This window comes from Protopterus annectens, chromosome 13.part0 (genome assembly GCF_019279795.1).
Source record: "Protopterus annectens isolate FY-2018-M chromosome 13.part0, PAN1.0, whole genome shotgun sequence".
Taxonomy (NCBI): Eukaryota; Metazoa; Chordata; order Ceratodontiformes; family Protopteridae; genus Protopterus; species Protopterus annectens.
In genome coordinates, this window is record NC_056747.1 from 84,181,997 (window position 1) to 84,205,244 (window position 23,248).

Consider the following 23,248-nt stretch of genomic DNA (forward strand, 5'->3'; position numbering starts at 1 on the left):
CCTCAACAAGGGTCAGCCTTTCACCTTACCCACAGCCAGGCAAACTATAACAACAGATGTATCGGATTATGCCTGGGGAGCGCACATGTCAGGACAGTGTATTCAGGGCAAATGGTCTGCAGACCAAAGGCATCTACATATCAATCAAAAAGAGATGCTAGCTGTACAAAATGCCCTAACAGCTTTCAAGGACCTCCTACATCCAGGACAACTCCTAATAAAGACGGACAACACCACAGTGATGTGGTACATAAACAAGCAAGGGGGCACACACTCCTACCCCCTATGCAGACAAGCAATGACCTTGTGGAACACAGCACTGACCTACCAAGTTCAACTACAAGCACAATTCCTGCCAGGAAAGAAAAACACATTGGCAGATGATCTAAGCAGAAACATCATAGATCCTCACGAGTGGAAACTAGATCCACAAGTATTCGCAATGATAACTCAAAAATGGGGGAGCCCAGACATAGATCTGTTTGCTTCCCCCCAAAACTACCAACTATGGAAATTCTGCACAAGGACATACCACACACTAGCTTGGAAAGTGGATGCACTCTTATTCAGTTGGAAAACATTGGCAGTGTATGCCTTTCCTCCACTGCCTCTTCTGGAAAAGGTGCTGCTGAAAGCCAGCTTAGAGAGGCCACAAATGATACTCATTGCTCCAGAATGGCCATGCCAGCACTGGTATCCAATACTAAGGAACATGGCTCAAGGCCCACCATGGATTTTACCTACAATTCCTCACCTGCTCACTCAGCAAAACAATCAGATTCTACACAGCCAGCTCAAGACTTTAAATCTGGCTGCATGGCAAATTGCCTAAACAACCAGTCAACACTTCTCTCTAAAGCTGTGATGGATGTCATTCTAGAGGCCAGGAGGCCCAGCACCAGGAAAGTCTATTCAGACAAATGGAAAAGATTCTGCGCCTGGAACCAGGCTAAAGGCCAAAATCCCCGTGTACCAAATATTCCTCAGATTCTTCAATATTTAACTGAGATGTTGCACAAAGGACTTTCCGTCTCATCTATTAAGATCTACGCCTCAGCTATTTCAGCTCAATACAACAAGGATCCTCCTATATTTTCACATCCATTACTAAGACAGTTCCTCAGAGGGGCTAAGAACATAAGACCGCCCCGGAGAGCACCAACACCAACTTGGGATCTCGACTTTGTTGTGGAAAAACTTACACTACTGCCCTTTGAACCAGCTTTCACAGCTGATCTACAGTTCCTATCATGGAAAACTGCCCTGCTGCTAGCAATAACTTCAGCACGAAGAGTCTCAGAACTACAGGCACTAATGGCAGTGGAGTCTTTCATCATTTTTCATCAAGACAGAGTCTCATTACGAACTACCCCTTCCTTTATGCCAAAGGTGGTATCCAGTGTGGCCCTAAACCAAACCATTCATTTGCCCACCTTTTATCCAACCCCCCAGAACAAATGGGAAAGGCTCCTACACTCTTTGGGCAGTCACAGGCAATTATGTTACTACTTGGATAAAACTAAGGCTTTCAGAAAATCTGACCAGCTCTTTGTATCCTATGCTGCAGGATCACAAGGAAAAGCTATCTCAAAACAGACCATTTCAAAATGGATAGGATATTGTATCCATTTCTGCTACACACACCATGGGAAATCTGTGCCTGGTAACATCAGGCCCCATTCCACCAGGGCTACAGCAACATCAACAGCCTTCCTCAGAAGGGTACCAACCAAGGATATTTTGGAGGCTGCAACTTGGAGTTCAGTGCACACCTTCACCAAGCACTATCTCTTACCTCTATACTCTAAAACCAGAGCTGGCTTTGCCACTGCAGTTCTGCAGGGCCTACTAGCCTCACCAAACCCTGTTTAGTTCCACCACCCATCCTTAGCTTTGGGATTCAACCCAAGTGTGATGACTGCAGCAGTGTAACACGATGAACATAGTACAGTTTTGTACCTACCATAAATGTAGATGTTCGAGTGTTCACACTGCTGCAGTCCAGGTTACCCTCCCTCCATCCCCTCTGAACTAGCTGGAGTTATCTATACCTTTCTATCCTATACAACCTTTGTGGTGCATTTGCTTGTAACTGAAGGTATTGTTTTATTTTTATATATATATTTTTATTAGCAATATGTATTGCCTACCTATTGGGGGCACCTGACATCTGGGGCAAGAAAAACCGAAGAAAATGGCGTCGATTGCATCTTATATACCCCTGGCGCACTGACGTCAGGGAAGAAGCGACAGCAACCGACACCGGACCAAGACTTTGGAACTCTGGCCGACTGCGGGACCACCTGACGGCAGGATAACTCAAGTGTGATGACTGCAGCAGTGTGAACACTCGAACATCTACATTTATGGAGGTACAAAACTGTACTTTACCAGCTTCATCACCCTCTTCTACTGGGGCTCAACCCCCCCCCCCCCACCACACCTTAAAGCTCCAAAGAATCAAAAAGATCAGCCATCTCTACATCCCCCAGGCCTTGTCGCAGCCGCCTGAAAAGCAACATAGACTATCGGATCTAACCCCTTTGGATCCGAGGAAGACTGCTCCTAGTTCAAATCCACAGGTCCCTTTGGATCCGACAGAGATTATTGTTGTATGAACCTCTCTATTGCCATCTACCTCTGTGTCAGATTCTAGAACTTCAGTTCTGACCAGTAGGAGCCGTATTCATACCTCTCAACCGTACTGAATAACTCGGTTTTTACTGAGTTTTGGGAGCCAAATAATGGGATGCCACGATTCCCGAGTGGCACCCCTTAATTTCTGACTTTTTAGCTGCTTTTTTATTTTTTATTTATTGTTTTGCGGTTTGAGCTGATGTCATCACATGCGCGATGACGTCAGCACTGTCGGGGCTACCAGCCTGTCGGAATTGAGCTCAAGGGCTCACAATCACGTATTTCCGAACGGCTTTTTGAATGGATGTGTGCGCGAGAAGCATCTGGATTTAATTTATACCATGGCAGGAATTTATTCATGTTGACTTCTGAAATGGAATGTGCCTGTGCTTGTTAGATTCAGTGTTAGAACCACAGATCTGTTTGACAGATTACTGAGAGATAAACCACCAGAGGGATTCCCAAAGCCTTCCTCATCAGCGTCTATGATTTACGTTCACCATGACTGTAAGGTTTGTTGCAAATCTTTCTTCTTACGCTATAAAGGCTTTCATACAGGATGCCAGGTTATTATCAGATGCTATTTTTTATGCGTATAAAGGCTGTTCATATTTCAAGACAGCCAGAGAGGGGAGGACAGGGACAAACTGACAAACGTTTCTTGCTTGCTATGATTTAGCATTTGCCTTTTTATGAGTTATCATTGTGGTGTTAAAACCCAGAAACTGATGGAAAAGCTGTGCATCACTCTACTTTGGCTGTCATAACTAGGAGTATTTAGCAATTGGCCTTTTTATCATCAGTGATCAGATAATGGGATTGATAATAGAGGAAGTACTGTCATTGTTTTTGTCATGTCATATATATTGCCTTTTGCATTCAAAGCCTGGTTTTAAAAAAAATAAAGCTAATTCACGCGGCTCGTTCTGTTTTATCAAATGGCTCGTGTCTGTTGTCGCTTAAGGTTAGCATTTATCTCGCGGCTGCTTCTATTAAAGTTACCTCTGTTGCTTCACTGGAGATACTTAGGCTCAACCCTCATGAATGAATCGGGTCTGTGTGTAAGTCCCTGAATTAAACATCATAATGTAGTATGTCATTCATAAACAACTGTTTAAGTCAGTCACATAGGCTATTACTTTTAAAAGGAACACTGTCAGTTAGCGTCATGGTAGTATTTTTTTTTCTTTTTTAATCTTTTAAGACCTAGTAGGGACAAAAGTTAATTCAGAAAGATTGTGACTGCATTCCTTTAAGCAGGCCATAACAGCAGAGAAAATACCAACAGACATAAAAACAAGGAATATTTAATTTAGCATGTCATTGTGTAAACGGAGATAGTCAACCTCACTAGCAAGGCCTGTACATATTTCAGAAGCCCGAGCAAGTCTGAAAATGTTTACTTCAATCATGAATAGTTTAGTACTGCATTTTGTTAGATCAGACCAAGTACTGAAGGTAAGTAATCGAATAACATTTGTATTTGATTGCAAATCAGTAGTAAAAGAATATGTAGTAAGAAAAAAAGAATATGTAGTAAGAAAAAAAGAATATGTAGTAAGAAAAAAATGTGTGTGTGTGTGTGTGTGTGTGTGTGTGTGTGTGTGTGTGTGTATGACCCAATTTAATACACCTGGTGGCTAGAGGTACTCAGGCTCAAACCTTGTACCTTGGGTACAGGGTAAAAAGAGCCTAAAGTCCCTAGCCACCACCACTTATGAATTTATGCCTCATTTTTGATCTGTTCCTCATAAAGTCTGTGGCTTTCAGGATTTTTGTGGCAATCACTGAAGGACTGAATTCAGTAAATAATGACAGGCATTTGAATTTCAGACTTTATATTCTTCAGAAAATAAATGGTAACACAAAACCTTTTATTCTAACAATTTTCTAAGTTTATAAGATAAATCTGTCCCTATTTTGGGGCTGTATCCCCCCATTATTGGCTTTGTACAGTTTTTTTTCTGCTAAGACGTTGAGAGCTATGGTGACAAGTGAGAACTGAATTCTGTATTTTCCCTTATTGGCTTTGTCCAGGTTTTTTGTGCTAAGAGGTTGAGAGCTATGGTGACAAGTGAGAACTGAATTCTGTATTTCCCCTTATTGGCTTTGTCCAGATTTTTTATACTAAGAAGTTGAGAACTTTGGTGACAAGTGAGAACTGAATTCACTAAATGATAACCATTTAAGTTTCAGTCTTAAGAACCAAAAGAATGTGACCAAAGTGCTTAACAAAAACAACGAAACGAAGAAGAAGCACCGGAATCCACATCTCTTCTGTGAAACACAAAGTTTATTGAAGCACCAAACAGGAAAGAACAGTGTCAACCCCAAAACATTAACTTTCTTGTATTATCCATACATTTTCATCAAACAACTTCATCAGATGTGAATGCCATTACAAACGAGATTGTTTTAAACTCCCTAACAACCAATCAGATGAGCTTGAGCATTAAATAAATTAATGAATGAATAATGCCAGTTTAATACATTTGAACATTCCATTTTACATATGTTTTTTATCAGAAAACAGTTTTATATTGAGAGGGTAAATATATATATATCATAACATCTTAAATACACATACTTTATCTAGCAACACAAGTACTTTTATTTATTTTTTGTAATTTTCAGCACTTTTTAAACAGCCTTTGACATTATTCATTCATTAATTTATTTAATGCTCAAGCTCATCTGATTGGTTGTTAGGGAGTTTAAAACAATCTCGTTTGTAATGGCATTCACATCTGATGAAGTTGTTTGACGAAAACGTGTGGATAATACAAGAGCGTTAATGTTTTGGGGTTGACACTGTGCTTTCCTGTTTGGTGCTTCAATAAACTTCACAGAAGAGACGTGGATTCCAGTGCTTTTTCTTCTTTAAGTTTCAGTCTTCCTATCTTTCAGAAAACTGCTGATTTGGCATAATGGTATGTTTTTCTGACTAGTGCACAGGGTCCTGGATTGAAGACTTGGCAGTGAAATGCATTGTGGTAGCATAACATTTTATTCTAGCAACTTTCCAAAATGTTTGTCGCCCCCACCCAAAAAAAGACTGAAACTGAAAATAAGTGCAAGAACTGTGCAAGATGCCTATGGCTTACACTACTGTCATTCTATTTTATATATAGATATCGATATATATTGTGTGGGTATGGAAGTAGAGTTTTATTATGGAAATGTTCTAAACTGGGCAGTTTTGTCATTATTGGTTCATGCATTTTGTTTCATTTCCTACTGGAAAAATGTTCAAACAATAAATTTAAAATGTGCTGTGTCTTAACAAGGGTGCTGTAGAAGGAATATAATTTAATAAAGTCAGGAAGGTGTATCAAAGAACACATGTATGTTTCTTGTTTTGTGTGCAAGGGGCAAATGATTTGAAAACAGCCCAAGGTAATATTTATCCTCCACTGGCCATGCATTTTCTTTGGATGTGTGTGGGTTCCAATGCTGTTTTAATTAATGTGAGTTTCAAGGGCAGAGAAGTTTTAATGCCAAGTCTATTTTCATTGTGAGACAGTATTGCTTTGTGTAGCAGTTTCTATAGTGTTTGTGCATTGTGCTACAAAATGTAAAAATAAAATCCAAATAATCATTGTGGAAGTAAAGCAGTATGCACACATTAATGTTTATATTAATGGGGCGAAACAGACAGATAATGGGACATTGGAATGGCTGTGGGGGGACTCTGGTGCCATGTTTTGGTTGTCTGTTCTTCAGTTTGCATTTGAAAGTGGGTATCCCACAATTCCACTGGAGTGGGCATGGTTAAATAAGTATGTATGCAAATTTGATGTTAATCAGCGTACAGATTTGTACCTATTTATCTTGGGCCTTGTCCAGATTTCTGATCTTTCTAGGTTGAGAGGTATGGCCATATTCTAGAGTTGGTCATAAAGCCCATTTCCCCAACTCCTCCTTCTACAGTACTGCAGACACATTCAAATCCATCCAGACACACTTCATCAGCTTCCTCTAGGAACTTCCAGAAGCTTGAGAGAGGTAAATCTGGACAGAATGATGCAGAAGTTCCTCAGGACTCAGATCCAGATTGGGGTCTTGCCAACATCATCCCCCTTGGATCTGTGAGTGCACCTACCCACTCCATATAAACTCCTTCTCCAATCTGACCAGTGGCTTCAGAGCCCAAGGATCCAGGATACCTGAGACAGTTGGAGTCAGATCTGAGGAAGTACCCTTCCTTGACTCCCGACTATTCCCCTGACCAGCCCTTTTCTGATCTCATCAGATCAGAGCGAGTCTCAGATCTGAGAGGTTGGTGCCAGGACCAGGGGGATGTGTTCAGCTCCGACTTTGTCAGATCCATCCCTTCCTCTTGGGGCATCGGCACTCGACAGCTCAGGTAAGACTCTGTCTGGGGGCCTTAGGTCTGGGAACAGCCCTGTTCTCTCCTCCTTAGTTGCTTTGTCTCCAAGGGAGAGAGACAGAGTTTGTCTAATCCCATAGGCTTTCCAGGTTGCAGAAGTGGCCTTCTCTGTGCACAGAGATCTGTCCTCTCACATCTCAAATCCTTTCCAGCCTTCATTGGGTCCAAGCACTGAGCCTGTCATTCCTGCCCGAGGTCAACCTGCCTCGAGGAGCCACCATGTTTTTCCCTCTGAGGAGATTCCCTTTTTTTACGATACATCTCTGGAACACTCCACAGAACAGATCCCGTAGAAGAAGATACTGATTTTGATGAGGGAGAAGGATCCTCTTGATCACCACCTGATGACAGCTTCTTCGGAGACATCGTGGAACTTCTTAAGCAGAAAGGTAGCTGGTCCTCCCAACATCCTTCTGAAAAGTCGGTGTTTCTGGAGGCTTTCAGGGCAGGACAATCTACATCTTGGGTGACCCCCCCCCCCTCGCCGGATGAACTCATTGATCTAGTTTCCCGCTGGGCTTGGAAAGAGCTGGACATTGTTGAGCCTATCCTTAAATGTCCACACAAATTCCTCAGCCTCCCTTCTGACAGATCCCACTGGAGTAAAGGTGTCCCGGTTGATGCCATAGTTGAGGCAGTAGCTATGAAAAAGGAGTTGGCTGAACAAAGCTCCACTGTCTTCCACCGAACAAGGAGTCCAAAGCAATGGACAGATTCAGAAAGTGCATTTATGCCTTAGTTACCTTCACACTGAGGTTGTTAGATTACTTGGCTCACACTACCCGCTTGCAACGAGATTTGATCAAGGAGCTCTGAAATTCTCATGCTGAGACCATGTCGGAGGACGATCTCAAGAAAGTCTCTCCCCACCTGGCTACACTATCTTCTGTTGCTAATTCCTTGATGAGGTTGATCTCCCATGCAGTGGAAGAAGGTACCTCACGAGCAGCCAGTTCTGACATAGTAATTAGGAGACATGCCTGGATGAGGCTTTGCAATTTTGCAGAACCTTTCATGGCATCCTTTGTTAATACCCCCGTCAATGGCTCTTCCTTGTTTGGGCCATTAGTGAAAGAAATGCTAACCCGTACTGAGCAGGAAGGAAAGACCCTGTCTCCCATGGGGATCAAGTTTTCTGCCCTTCAGAGGACTTTTTCCAGAAACCAGTGGGAGGGAAGAAAACTTGGTTCCAAATGTCTCATGGACCTTTCCAAGACTTGTGTGGAGACATTTCGCCTAGAGGCAGAGGGGGAGGTTTTAATGGTAAGTGTCACCCTAGAGGCAGAGGGGTCCACACAAACAGGGCTTCAGATATTCTTTCTCTGACAAGCCCTCTCAGTGCTCCTGAAGCACTGCCTGACTGTCCGTCTCTGGAAGTAGTCGGGGGTCATCTGTCCCTGCACCTAGACATCTAGACAGATCTTACAAACAACACTTGGGTGCTAAGCATAACATCCAGAGGTTATTACATTCCCTTTTCCCTTCCTCTGGAAACCAAGAGGAAACTCTCTAATGTTCCACCAAGTCAGAGGGAGTACACAGTTCAAGAAGATCAAAAGCTGCTGCAAAAAAGTTATCCAAAAGGTTATGACTGAACAAATAGGATCCGTAACTTATTCCTGCTTCTTTTTGGTGCCAAAGAAAATGGGACCTCAGACTAGTTCTGGATCTAAGCAGCCTGAATCATATATCAAAAAGTCGAAGTTCCATATGGTTATGGTCCAGTCCATCCTACCTCTTTTGTGCAAGGATGATTGGATGTGCTCAGTAGATCTCCAGGATGCATAATATCACATCAAAATAGACAGGAGCTCCAGGAGTCACTTGCGGTTTCAACTGGGAGCCAGTCACTACCAATTCAGAGCACTGCCCTTTGGACTCATCACAGCCCTCGGGTGTTTACCAAATGCATGACAATCATAGCAGCTCATTTGAGGCTAAGAGGATTATGGGTGTTTCTATATTTAGATGATCGGCTCTTCACTGCTCCAACAAGGCATCAACTTACTACAAGCCAGGGATTACTTGCTTCAGATCTCAAACTCCCCAGGCATTACAATAAATTTTGCAAAATCCAGTCAGACTTCTGTACACACGCTAGAGTTTGTAGAGATGAGGCTGGATACCACAACTCAAGTAGCTTCATTACCTCTTTGCTGCATCACATCTCTGAGAAATCAGGTGTGGGACATACTGTCTTATCTGTCCCCACCACCGAAATTGGCATTACAAGTTCTTGGGTATCAATGTTAGCTGCCATTATTCTAGTTTTCCTAGCAGGATTCTTCATGTGAACCCTCCAGTGGACTCTGGCGGTACAGTGGTCTATTCTTTACCACCCTGTATCTGTTCCCATCAACATTACCCCAGTTTATAAATGGCATATTTCATGGTGGATACAGTCAGACAACCTGTTCTTGGGTGAGGTATCCCCCCCCCCCCGTAGCCATAGTGACCTCGGACACTTCCCAGCTAGGGTGGGGTGGGGCATTTCCAAGGGAAAGATGGTCCAAGGCATATGGTCCCTCTTGGAGACCAAGTTTCATATCAGTGTCCTAGAGATGAGAGCAGTCCTCGTAACACTGCAAGCCTTTCAGGACATTCTCCCTTTGGGGACTATTGCAATCCATACCGACAACATGTCAGTAGTCTGGTAAATCAAGAAACAAGGAGGAACCCATTCACACCCATTGTGCAGAGAGGCTATGAGGATCTGAGAATGTGCAATCTCTTCAGACTGCTTTCTAATTGCAATGCATATTCCTGGGAAAACCAACATGCTGGCAGACAATCTCAGCAAGTTCATTCTGCTTCCACACAAGTGGTCCCTCAAGCCATTAGTAGCGAGCATAATTTTCAGCTGTTGGGGCCAACCTTAGTGCAATCTGTTTCTCTCTCCCCTCAACAAGTGCAGCAAGTATTTTACTCTGATTCCCCCTCTAGGGGAGTCACCAAGGGATGCTCTGGTTCACGATTGGCTCCCAGGTCTCCTCTGTGCTTACCCTCCTCTACCCTTGAACCCAAAGTTTCTACAGAAAGCAAGCAGGCTGAAAAGGTCAGTCATCTTCATTGCCACCTTCTGGCCTCGACAAGTATGGTTCCCCTTCCTCTGATCTCACCTCAAATATCCTCCATGGATACTGGAGCCCACTCATGACCTCCTGTCTCACCCATCAGAATTCCAGCATCTCATTCTCCACACCCTCAAGCTGACCGCATGGTTTCTTCACCTCCAGTGATAGTAGGATGATCCAGGCTCGCTTCCCCAGTCTGTGCCATTATTTTGGCTTCTCAAAAAGATTCCACTACAAAAATCTGCAAAAGCAAGTGGAAAAGATTTTTTGTATGGGCTTCTAAAGAAACTGTTGACCCTTTTTCAGCCCCTACTTCAGCTATCCTTTTGTTTTCTCACTACTCTTTTTAAAGCAGGAGCTAGTTTCTCTGCCATCAAGCTGCAGCTAGCTGCAATATCCAGTTTTTGTACTGGAAATTAATCTTTATCTCTGTCAACATCCAGGTTATGTAAAGCCTTTATGAAAGGAGTTTTTCTAATTAGACCCCCTATAAAAGACCCTTCTCCCCCTTGGGATCTCCCTTTGGTACTCTAGGGGCTGACCCAGAAACCATTTGAGCCAGCGAATAATTGTGACATGAAGTTTATTTCCTGGAAAACAATCTTTTTGGTAGACTTTGTTGTTTTTTTTTTACTTCGGCAAAAAGAGTTTTTGAAATGCAGACATTATGTACTAGTCCTCCTTACATTGTTTTCTGTAAAGATAGAGCATCACTACGGACAAATTTTTCCTTTATGCCTAAAGTGGCCATAGAAACAAACATTAACCAGTCAATTCAATTGTCAGATTTCTTTTCCAATTTTACTAATAAGGGTGAATATATGCTGCAACTTCTTGACGTTCATAGGCAACTACGTTTTTATCTTCACCAAACAAGTTCAGGAAGTCTGATCATCTGTTTGTATCCTTCTCACCTAATCGTTTAGGTCAAGCAGTTTCCAAAATTAATTTGGCCAAATGGATTACTGATTGTATTTCACTGATTTATTCTCAGAAAGGTGTGGAATTGCCTCGTCCTCTTATAGCCCACTCTACCAGATCTATGGGTACTTCATCTGCTTTTTCCTTTAGAGTTTCAATCGATGATATTTGTGCTGCAGCCTTGTAATCAAAAGCTCATACCTTTGTCACACACTAAATATTGGATATTGTCTTCAGAAGCAGGGCTTCCTTTGTCTTGACAGTGCTCTGTCATATCCTTTTTTGAGGGCCTTCCAAGAGTTATGTAACTGGGGACTCTGACCCGTCAGTGAGGAAGAATGAAAAGGACAACATCAGATTTAGAAGTTATGTACGTATCATAACTTGGCATCTGTGTTCTCCATTTTCATTCTTCCTTACCTTCCCTCCCAACCATACCCTGGCCTTGTCACTTCTAGGAAGATCTTTAATGTTATTGGAACCCTCAGGTTCCAGGCTTGAGCCTCATTTCCTTCTGTATCTGTCCTGCTTCTATAACTGTGTAGGCAGTAGGACAGCAAACTCGATCTGAGGGGTTGGGGATGGTGCCGTGCATTATGGGAAGAGGGAGAAGCTCGACACTCAGTTTCAAGTCTTATAAGTACAGTCAAGTCTGATCTGTGATGCATCAGTGAGGAAGAATGAAAATGGACAACACAGATGCCATGTTATGGTAGTAAATATGTAACTTCTAATTCCCCATTACACAATAAAATAATTTATAGAAGTCTGACTTACAGCTTAAACAACAGAGGACCATTTCTATAGAGATGCCCTTTAAGTTTAACAATAACTGAAAAAGCATATACTAAACTTTCCCCTTTAGCATGGACCAGCATTATACAAAACATCTGAAATACCAACAGTTGCAGAAAACTCCTGATGAAACACCTGCTACTAAAAAAAAAAAATCAGTGCAGATGTTCATCCAGCCTGTATAAAAAGAGCAAATAGCACAATATCAGCCTGTGTTTAAAACACAAAAGCATTACAATAGCTCACTAGCCCACCTTGATGTAAGAGTGTGAATATAGCAAAGCTAGACTTTTTACTGTGTGATTCCTTAAACCTCTTGTATTAGAGCAACATGGGATATATGCAAATTACCCTTTAAGGACATCAGGTGTTTCAACTAAATGGCAATTATGAATGTCCATGACTTTTTCTTTTAAGTCTATTTGTGGACAAATTCAGGCCAATAAAACCAAACCCTACTAGCTGTGGACATTCATGTTTCTGCCTTCTTATGGCATCATCAGCACAGCATAAGTGGAATGTTTGGCTAACATTTGGAAACACAGGGTTGTCGTACCCAACTGATATCCATAAGCCTAGGGTGTCTGTAAAATATCCCAACTAACAAACTAAAAAGTGAGCCTATTTATGGACAAATTCAGGCCAATAAAGCCATACCGTATTAGCTGTGAACATGCATGTTTCTGCCTTCTTATAGCATCATCAGCACAGCATCAGTGGAATGTTTGGCTAATATTTGGAACTAGGAATGTGTTGATTGGTTTTTATAATCATGTGATTGCCTTTTAAACTTGTGTATGTGGATGTCTCTTGATACTTGTTTTTTATCTGAAAAAGTTTGCAAATCCTGCAAACAGAAAGCGCTTAATAATAAATTGCTTCAACTCACTGCAAGGACTTCTCCATTTTTTTGTCTTTCCAGTTTGTTTTTGTGATATTTTTTACCCAATTTGTAACATTTGGAAACACAGGGTTGTCTTACCCAACTGATATCCATAAACCTTAGGGTGACTGCAAAATATCACATCTAACAAGCTAAAACAATGAGTAAAAAGGTCACACAGAAAAAACAATCGGTTAAAAAACAAAAAGAAAAATCTAGCAAAGCTAGACTTTCCACTGTGTGATTCCTTAAATCTCTTGTATTAGAGGCAACATGGGATATATGCAAATTATCCTTTAAGGATATCAGGTGTTTCAACTAAATGGCAATTCTGAATGTCTATGACTTTTGCTTTTAAGTCTATTTATGGACAAATTTAGACCAATGAAGCCAAACCCCACTAGTTGTGGACATGCATGTTTCTACCTTCTTATGGCATCATCAGCACAGCATAAGTGGAATGTTTGGATAACATTTGGAAACACGGGGTTGTTACACCCAACTGATATCTATAAACCTTAGGGTGACTGCAAAATATCCCAACTACAAACCACACAGTGGGAAGTCTAGCTTTGCTAGATTTTTCTTTTTGTTTATTTAATGGATTGTTTTTTCTATGTGACATTTTTCTCATTGTTTTTAATAAGAGTATGAATATGTAAATGTTTCACCCTAATTAGCACGAAAGCTCCTTTGAACTGAATTTAAACCTGTACTGGGTCTAAACTTATACAGCTTATTTTAAGTGTAATGTCGTCCGTGTGGTAGAGTGGTGTTCGAAAGACATGCGTAAATGGGAGTAACTTTGCTGAAGGTTGGACATCGGGCTGGCAACTCGGCACCATAAAAAATCTACTGCCAATCATTAGCGGACCGGAGTTCCGCTGTGGCGAACCCTAACCCGGAAAAGCCAAAAAGACAAACAAGTGAGAGTTATTCTCCATTACTGTAATAGATGGAGAATAGAAATCTTGTAGTGATTTGTCAAACTTTTTAAAGCAGATTGCTTGCACCAGTTTGCTACTCTATGTAATGCTCACTACGTATTACTATTTGTTTTTTTTAAACACCTTTATTAAATTATTACTTAACACATAGCAAACATATATTAACAGGAAAGAAAACAAACAATTTTAACATTTTCCATTTAAGCACAATATACATCACATATATTTTCTTTGCCATCATCAGTCCAATGTTACAAAAAATTGCTAATTCCTACCTTCCATTAAACCTCACTCCTCCTCCTGAACATTATTATGCACATACTGTTTCAACAATTTTCATTTACTTCTGTGTAAGTTGCTCCTTCCCTTTTCTAAAGATCCCTTTTGCAGTTCTTTTTTCTCTTTTTTATAATACTCAATACCTAAAATACAGTTGGCACAAACTTTAATTTCCATTTTCTAGTAATGGCTTTTTTGAAAGCCAACCAAATTAAACTTAGTAAGGCCTTACTTTGTCGAGGCAATTCAGGTCCTTAATCCCAACTCAAGAGAATTGTTTCCTTACTTACAGCCATTTACTTACCGAATATTTCTGTTAAGAGTACTCCGTAGGGAATTTTTAAAATCTGCTAGCTGGTTATACTCCCCAAAGCACATGTTGCCAGTTATTTGTTTCTTCTCCATCACACCTCCAGTATTTGCTGTTTTTCTGAGGAAAAACTCTTTGAAGTCTGCTTTGGATATAAAAATACCTATGTAAACACTTCCAAGCAAACATCCTAAACCTTCTGGACTTGGCTGCATGCTTGGAAGCCATACATATGTCTTCCCATTGTTTTCTTGTAAATTGCTTTTCTAGTCTCTCTCTTTCCAATCTTTTATTAACCTCCTCTGATTGATACTTATAGTCATCATGCAATATTTATATACCTTACTAATTATCCCTTTTTTAACAGATGCATCTGTTCTAGATTCAACTAAAAACTCTACCAGAGCAGTTCTTTCACATAAAATTGCCATATCCTTTTTTCTTTTTGTCTGTACTCTGAGATCAAGCCTTGGTAGGGAAGGCAGTCTCTAGCCTACAATCCAAATGTCTTCTTGTCCTCATCCCACTCTGTTACCTTTCATGCATGAGTTATTTGCTCCCTCTATCTTGGTACCTTTGCCAGGTTTCTCTAGTAAATTGTAACACTCTCTTGCCTAAGTCATCTCTATTGGCAAAATCTCCTTTCTCCATTCTTGTAATTGTTCAGTTCTTACAATGCTTTCTGATACTTTATGAATATAATGTTCTGTATGGTTATTATTCTCCGTTATTCTCCTTAAGGATCTGCATCCAAAATCCCACTCTCTCTGTATTTCTTGAACTTCCCCCTTGCTTCTTCATTATCCCTTTCTACTTTGAAGTATAACTCTCGACTTGTCTTATGTGTGTGAGCCTTAACTAAGTAGATCAAAGATATCTCTTAAAATCAGGTCAACCTAAGCTACCTTGTTCTGTTGGAAGGATTAACTTATTCTGTTTAACTCTTGTCCTCTTTCCCTCCCAGATAAATTCCTTCAATTTTTTTATTAATTATTGTCCACAACTTCTCCTTGGGATACTATCCAGATCGATAAGTAAGAGTTTCCAGCTTCTCAATTTTTGTATTATCTTTTGTTTAGTGTCTTTCCTCATATTCTTAGCTCCCGTAACAGAAGCCTTCTATTGGCAAAATCTCCTTTCTCCATTCTTGTAATTGTTCAGTTCTTACAATGCTTTCTGATACTTTATGAATATAATGTTCTGTATGGTTATTATTCTCCGTTATTCTCCTTAAGGATCTGCATCCAAAATCCCACTCTCTCTGTATTTCTTGAACTTCCCCCTTGCTTCTTCATTATCCCTTTCTACTTTGAAGTATAACTCTCGACTTGTCTTATGTGTGTGAGCCTTAACTAAGTAGATCAAAGATATCTCTTAAAATCAGGTCAACCTAAGCTACTTGTTCTGTTGGAAGGATTAACTTATTCTGTTTAACTCTTGTCCTCTTTCCCTCCCAGATAAATTCCTTCAATTTTTTTATTAATTATTGTCCACAACTTCTCCTTGGGATACTATCCAGATCGATAAGTAAGAGTTTCCAGCTTCTCAATTTTTGTATTATCTTTTGTTTAGTGTCTTTCCTCATATTCTTAGCTCCCGTAACAGAAGCCTTTTAATCCATACTCCTAAATGCTTCATCTTATCATGTCCCCATTAGTATTAGTATTGCTGAACCAATTTGTGTATGGGTACATAGGTACATAATTTTGACTATAGCCTTTCTTTTATATTCATTAATTTTATATCCCAAAAAGACTTGAAACTGGCTCAAAATATTGCACAACACTGAGATGTGCTTTTATGAATTTATCAGGTACAAAATATTATCTGTAAATAAAGCCAACTTTTCTTGATTTCCATACCAATTATATCCTTGTATTTCTGAGTCCCTCATTTTCTTTTATAAAGCAAATAAAAAAGGGAAAAGAGGACCCCCCTGCCTGATTCCTGATTCCTGTCTTCAAATGTAGCTATCTGAGAGGAATCCTCCCACTTTAATTCTTGCCTCTGATCCTTCATGTATCCTTCTAATTAACAATATTATTGTATCAGGGAATGCAAATGCTTCCAGTGCCATACTCATAAAATCCCAGCTTACTCTTGTCAGATGTTTTGTCTGCTTCGAAACCAACCAACAACAGAGGTGTTTTCTTACATTTTGATTCCTTCTGGATCATCTTTGTACCATTAGTGGTGTCAGATGTTTGCCTCCCCTCCAAAAAAACACAGTGATCCATATCTAGCCAGTTTAGTAATACCTGCACCATTCTTTTAGCTAGTTTAGACATAAACACTTTATAATTTTGGTTTAAAATTGAAATGGGTCTATATGAAGCTGGGTCTGAAGGGTCTTTGCTACCTTTAGGTAACAGCCAGCACAGCTTTCTTCCAAGATGTGGGTTCTTCCCCTACTTTTAAAATACTGTTAAACAAAATCTTCCAGATCTGTATCACTTTCTTCCATCCTGATTTCCAAACTTCCACAGGAATACCTTCTGTTCTTGGAGATTTTCTTGTAGATTGATTATACAGTGTTTTTATGTCATCACCTCCTATTTTGTTAGTTGTTGAGCCTAATCTGCATCTAACCTTGCCATAATTACATTTTTCATAAATATTTCCATTTGTACTCTTTCTTGACTTCCAAATGTCTCTGCTGTATACAAATGTTCATAATATTTCTGGAATAGCTGTAAACCTCTACAGGATCTCTGGTTATTTTTCTTGTTATAGGTTACATAAGTTTGGTGACAGTCCTTTCAGTGTGCTTTTGCCTAAGTTGTTTTGCTAAACGTTTTGGGCTCTTGAGTTGTTATCAAAAATATTTACTTAACTGCAATCGTATGCATATTATCTGGATACTCACTTATTTTCTCTTTAGTCCTCTGCATTTGCTCCTCCTAGGGATGCCAGATTTGTTACAGGACAGGTAGGGACCCCCCCCAAAAAAAGGTCTTGCGCTAAGTAAAGACTCCCAAAAAAAAAGGTCTTTAATACGGAACATCAGACAGTTCCGCATTAAACACAGGTAGCTCCGTGTCTGTCGATTTTTGATTGGCCTGTATGGCAGTATATGAGCCAATCAAAAAATCGCACAGCAGATCCTCTACTGTTCAATGCAGAACATCAGGCAGTTCCGCATTAAATAGAAGTAGCTCTGTTTTGCATTTTTTTGATTGTCTCATATACTGGTATGCGGGCCAATCAGAAAAACAAAGGAGGCTTTTTTGCCAGGATTTAACCAGCAGTGTGGGACTCGGGATCGGGCTGCTGATCCCAGGACAGTCACATTCATATAGGGACATACTGGCAACCCTGGCTCCTCCTCTTGTTCTTTGAGATCCCCCATATTTTGCAATACTTTAACCTTTGTCAGCCCCTCTAATTTCTGTAACTTCTTAATGTCTTTCTCTTTTATTTCAACCCTATTTTAAAATCCTTTTTCATTTTATCCCAGTCACTAGCTATAACTTCTGAAGATATTTGTATTTTCCCTAATAACTCTGGAATAATTTCAACTACACGTTCCTCTCTTTTTAACAGGTAGGTGGGAAGGTGCCAGTGTCTTATTTTTTCTTCATTACCCTGTATTTTTTATCTTAGTTTTTATTGGTGCTTGACATATTACTACTTGTTGTACCACTTTATTGTCTATATAAAGTCAGGTTCCATATATCACTGCATTGTTGTGCCAATTTAGCAACAGTATGTAATGTGATAATCCACATACCAATTTATAATACACAAGGTGTTCATCTTGCTTCATTTTTTATCTCTTTAATATTACTGCAAATGTAGGATTTGTCATCAGTGTAATTTCTATCCTATTTTAGCCAGGGACATGCCTGAAAAAAGTTCATGGTCATCTGTATTTAACCAAATAACAAATGAAAAAGAAAAATACTGCTGACATATTGCTGACATCTTTTTTATGTGGATGTGAACTGTTGTTATTTTAGGTAAATAATGTTGCCAGCAATCCCGATGAAGGTGGCACAGTGGTACTCTCAGAAAAGAGCCAGGCTCACACAATCAAGAGTGCCAGTGAATACCAAAGCTACCAACACAAAGAAAATGGCAATTATTTTTCAGAGAACTATAACCAAAACAGGTGGGTGATAGTGCCTTGGAGCTCTGACAGTACTTGCCTAATATAAGCAGAAGTTGTTTACCTCCCATAGCCAATAGCTGAAGCTGTTTTATCATTATGCTTGTTTTTCTTTTTTTTTTTATTGGTGGTCTTGCACATGATTTTGGTATCACATAGTTTTTGGGTAGCAATATAGTAGTACGTTGGTGATAAACAGCATGAGTGTGAGTATTGTGTGGGATACAGTCAGCTTATACAGGATGTTGTAAGATTTACACGGGGGTTGTCTTTTCGTTGGACTCACTAGAGCCTGACCATAGTTCACAAGCAAACTGCTTATTAATATTTTAACATTCATAGATAACCAGTAACTGATAGCTGACAGCTTTTCTATGTACTTACTAAAGTAAACTTTTAGTGTGTTTTAAAATACATTTTGTGGGAATAAGTAATGTGTAAGTATTGCAGACCATGCATTGCTGGGGATGCAGATGCGTAAAGAGACTTCCATGCTTTCTACTATGTCTCTCGACTGTTTGATTTTTTTTTTTTTTTTTCTTTTTATTGAGTTTTAATTAAATCATAACAAATTATCATACAACTATAGTACCATAAAACATACAAGCAAAAAATCACTCTACAAAAAAAAAAAAAAAAAAAACAGACTATATACAGAACCCATCTATGGGAGGCATCTAAAAAGAAGGTTTACATGCAGTGGAATTAAGTTAGAATAGACTCATACACCCTTCTCCATGTGTCCATCGACTGTTTGATTTAATATATGGCATTTAATGTTCTTAGGAATAGATTAAGTAGAAAAAACAATGAGCCATTTCAAAACGGATTTAACACTAAAGTAACATGAACATATGTGCCCTAGAGCAGCTCTGAATTAAAAATTATTTCTACACCTCTCTGCTTGTGAGCTGGACTTACAAACAAAGAATTTATGGTAATGATTGATCAACATAAGGAATCTTAATGATAAAGTGTTCAGTGTATAAAAGGAGTATTGCTGATGTGTTTCTGGTGTGCATGTATTTTAATACTTTTTGTATAGACTGAATTTGATGGATGCCTGGTTTGTAGATTTAAAATTTAGAAGCTGATCGTTTAGAGTATTACCTTAATCATTGCATTGCTGGATTTACAAATATTCTTTTGTCTTAAATCATGCTATACTGTTTGGATGTGAATTTAGAGTATTGTCACCCAAGGAATTTATTTTTAAGAAACTTGATATTGTTGAGATCATCTAAAGCAATAGCATTTTAGGTAACATTTTTAACTTGGACTGTTGCTTTACTATTGCTTTAAAGCTCTCATAAATCCGTGTATGCAGTTTTTGCCCCCGAATTATAAGTAATACTTTCCACATGCTCATCTGCAGTTTAAATTCAGTGTTTTCTCCCAATCCTTTTGGCTGGGAATTTGATCAGTGTTCTTTTTCAGGGAAGCTTGCAGCTAGTAAGTATATCTCAGCTGTGTAACATACTCAGTGAATGTAAATTAACTGCACCCAGTCTATATTTCAACCCTGCTTTTTATTTTACATTGTAAATGAAAATATCTCTGATTAATGAAATAATTGTATTTTTTACTTATTCCTACTGTCACACTGCACCAATTTTAAATCCCTAATTTGACTTGTACAACAAACAAGAAAGGGTTGTGTTAGGGCCTTGCAAGATGGCTGCATGCTCACTGATCAGCAGTTTAAGTTCAGGTCTGCTAGTGTGAAAAAAATAAACTTTGAAATACAAGTAATTCTACCAGCTTGAGTAAAATCCATTCACTGGCTAGTAAGTAGACTGTCTGAATGCCAGCAAAGAAGAAATTCAGAGAACCTGAAAGAAAATCAACTAGAAGAGGTGAAGAGAAAACACTACCTGGAAAGAATCCTGCAACTGTGTAGCAAAAAGCAGTTCAAGCTTCAGTTTTGGTGCAAGATATGGCTTCCAGTAATTTAGAGGAAAAAGTAAATCAAATTACTCAGAGGTGATTAAAATAAATTAAACACTGAAGGAGTATATCAACTCATGTAACAAAAGGCTGGAAAAATAGAAGAAGTTTTAACTAGCTATTTAGATGAACTGATAAAATTGTAAATATCAGAGAATCTCTGAGTATGAGACTTCTCAAGAAGTGATGTTTCAGAAAATGGTAGAGTTGGAAGACAGGGTACACAGAAGAAACTTGAGATTCTCTGCTGTACCCAGGGTTGCCAGACGTCCCTATTTGAGCGGGACTGTCCTGGCATCAGCAGCCTGATCCCAAGTCCCGCACTGCTGGTTTAAATCCTGGCAGCCTCCACTTTGTTTTGTTTTTTTTTTTTTTATTGGCCCATATACCGGCATACGAGCCAATCAAAAATTGCTAAACAGGGAGCGTCTTGTGTTTAATGCAAAACATCGCAACTCTGATGTTCCGCATTAAAGACCTCGTGTGGAAGACCTTTTTTTTTTTTTGTCCCTACCTAGCCAGTCGGAAATCTGGCAACCCTGACTGTACCAGAGAAGGTGGAAGGAGTAGACTGTATTAATTTTATGAAAGCACAGATAAGATAATGGACTGGTATTCCACAACAGCATTTGTTAATTGAAAGGGCACAAAGTGTGTATGCTGTAAACCTGACCATGAGAAAACAGCCAAGACCTGTATTAGTAAAGATGCAGTCATACCAGCAGAAAGAGGAGATCCTGGCAAAACTGTGGCAGACAGGAAAAGTATTAAAAACTGGAGATAGCAGAGTGTTTGAGGAATGATTATCCACTGTACACCAAACAGAAGAGAAGAAATTTGTCCCAGTAATTAGGGAATGTTGAGAGGCAGGTATTAGATTCAAGCTACTGTATCCAGCTGTCTTTCAGATATTTTTTTTCATGGAGGATCACATTTTTTATGCAAAACAGGCTAAGGGAAAAATACAAAACTTTATCCAACAAAAAGTGAGCCATCAAACAGAAGGGGACTTTGCTTCTCTTTCTTCTGAGTGAAACCTCTTACAGTGTTCCAAAGAGAAATGCTTGAGATACAGAAGAAAACACAGGAGTTGACTAGAAGAATCAGGAGTACCTTGGACTTGAACCATAGTCTGGTGTTGGTAGATGGAGATGAACAGGAAGAAGACCAACAACACTGAAATTAATGAGTAAATGTGAGGTTATAAAACATCAATCCCATTTCTGAAATATGGCTTTGCAAGAAAAAGTGGCTGAGAAAGATTGGCCTTTTATTGATTTTGAAAATCTTATGGGTGGACGGTAAAATATATACCCAACTTTGTCACTAATTAAAATGACACTAAAGGGAAAAAAAGTAACTGTGAGTAAAATGATTTTTGTTCTTAATAATCGTATAAAACATTTTGTGATATAAAATGTGTGGTATATTGTAACACAATATTGTGTAGTATGTGGTCAGGAGCATTTTAAATGTGAGTGGGGGAAACTTTTCAGTGATTGTTGTATATGGTAAAGATATTAAAGTAAACAAGTACTTTTTAGGTGTACGAAATATAGGCTTTATAATGTAATGAGAGGTGAAAGGCTAAACTAAAGCTGTGACCTTGGGCTGCTGAGGTGGGGGTTGGGGTGTAAAGGTGCACTGATTATATTTTACATGTACAGATGAGATGTTTTCTGTTATTTTTGCAAAGGTGACTGTCTGGGTTAATGCCCTTGGCTTAATCTATAAATTCGTGTTTTTGTAAGTATGTAGGCTTGACAAATAAGACAAAATGATGAAAGCCTTACAAAGTACTATGTTTCTTGCATTTTTTCTATTAGCAAATGTTTAGTAGAAGACAAGACATCTGCAGCTGAAAGCAGTTTCACATTCTGTTATGTGTTCAGTGAAATTGACAAAAGATTCCTTCATGCATGTGCAAGATTGTTAGCTGTTTTTTTTATTTTATTTTCTCTTATTGCTGATTAAGTTTCCATGGAAACAAGCTGTCTGCAGTTGCAAGCAATTAATCTTGAGAGTTCATAGGTTCATAGGTTCATACTAGGCTATCTGCCCTAGGGCATTTATAAGCCTAGCCAGAGTGTGTTTGGCTTTCGCCACCCATTTTAAATTAATTTTGCTATGCCCTTTTTCGAGGTTAGTATACTGTGCCTCTGTCTAACAGTGACACAGAAGTGATACCCGGGGTAAACCTACGATCTCCCATCCACTCATCAAGATTCCTCTTGAAGAGAGTCAATGAGGGACTCTACCTAACCTGGACTGGGATTTTATTCCAGAGTAAAGGGAGCCTCTGGGTTATGAATCCGTCCCTCCAGCATGTCCTATTTATTTCAGTGCTGAGGTTCAAGTCTCTCAAGCGCGTAGCTCGATGGGATTTGGATTTTCTGAGGTGCAGCATGTCCATTAATTCCGGGTTGGACATGGCTTTATACGTCAGGCACAGATCGCCTCTGAGCAGGCGGTATGCCACTGAGTAGAGCTGGAGTTTCTTTAACCGGGCAGCATATGGCATCTATTTGAGCCCTTTGATCCTCTTGGTGAGGTACTTCTGGGGTCTTTCCAGTTGCTGCAGGCGTCTGGTAAGGTACATCCCAAAAGGGGCATTGTACTCAATTATGGGCCTGATGAGGGATGAGTAAAGAGGCACAATGACCTCCCCTGATCTAGATGTGAATCCCTTCATGATTAGGTGGGCTATATAAAATGTTTTTCTAACCACTTTGGCCACGTGGTTGTCAAATGAGAGATTGCTATCAACTTGGGTCCCCAGGTCCCTAATTACTTCTTCTGTACTTAATGGATTACCACCTATGTGGTAATTTGTGGGCACTTTGTTTTTGCCAAAGGGGATGACTGTACACTTTTTGGCATTTAGCTTGAGGCCATGGCTCTGGCACCAGTTGTCTGTTTCTATGAGGCCCTTTTGGAGGATGCTTGTGTCGGCTGGA

General features: G+C 39.6%; 1 protein-coding gene across 1 annotated transcript in view; it reads left to right on the top strand.

Moving 5' to 3' along the window:
* LOC122817596 (occludin-like) overlaps positions 1-23,248 on the top strand; it is a 617,143-nt gene that overhangs the window by 416,203 nt on the left and 177,692 nt on the right. The window contains exon 4 of the mRNA XM_044090634.1: positions 18,196-18,347. Within this exon, the coding sequence (XP_043946569.1) occupies positions 18,196-18,347 (152 nt within the window). The remainder of the gene's footprint in view (positions 1-18,195; positions 18,348-23,248) is intronic.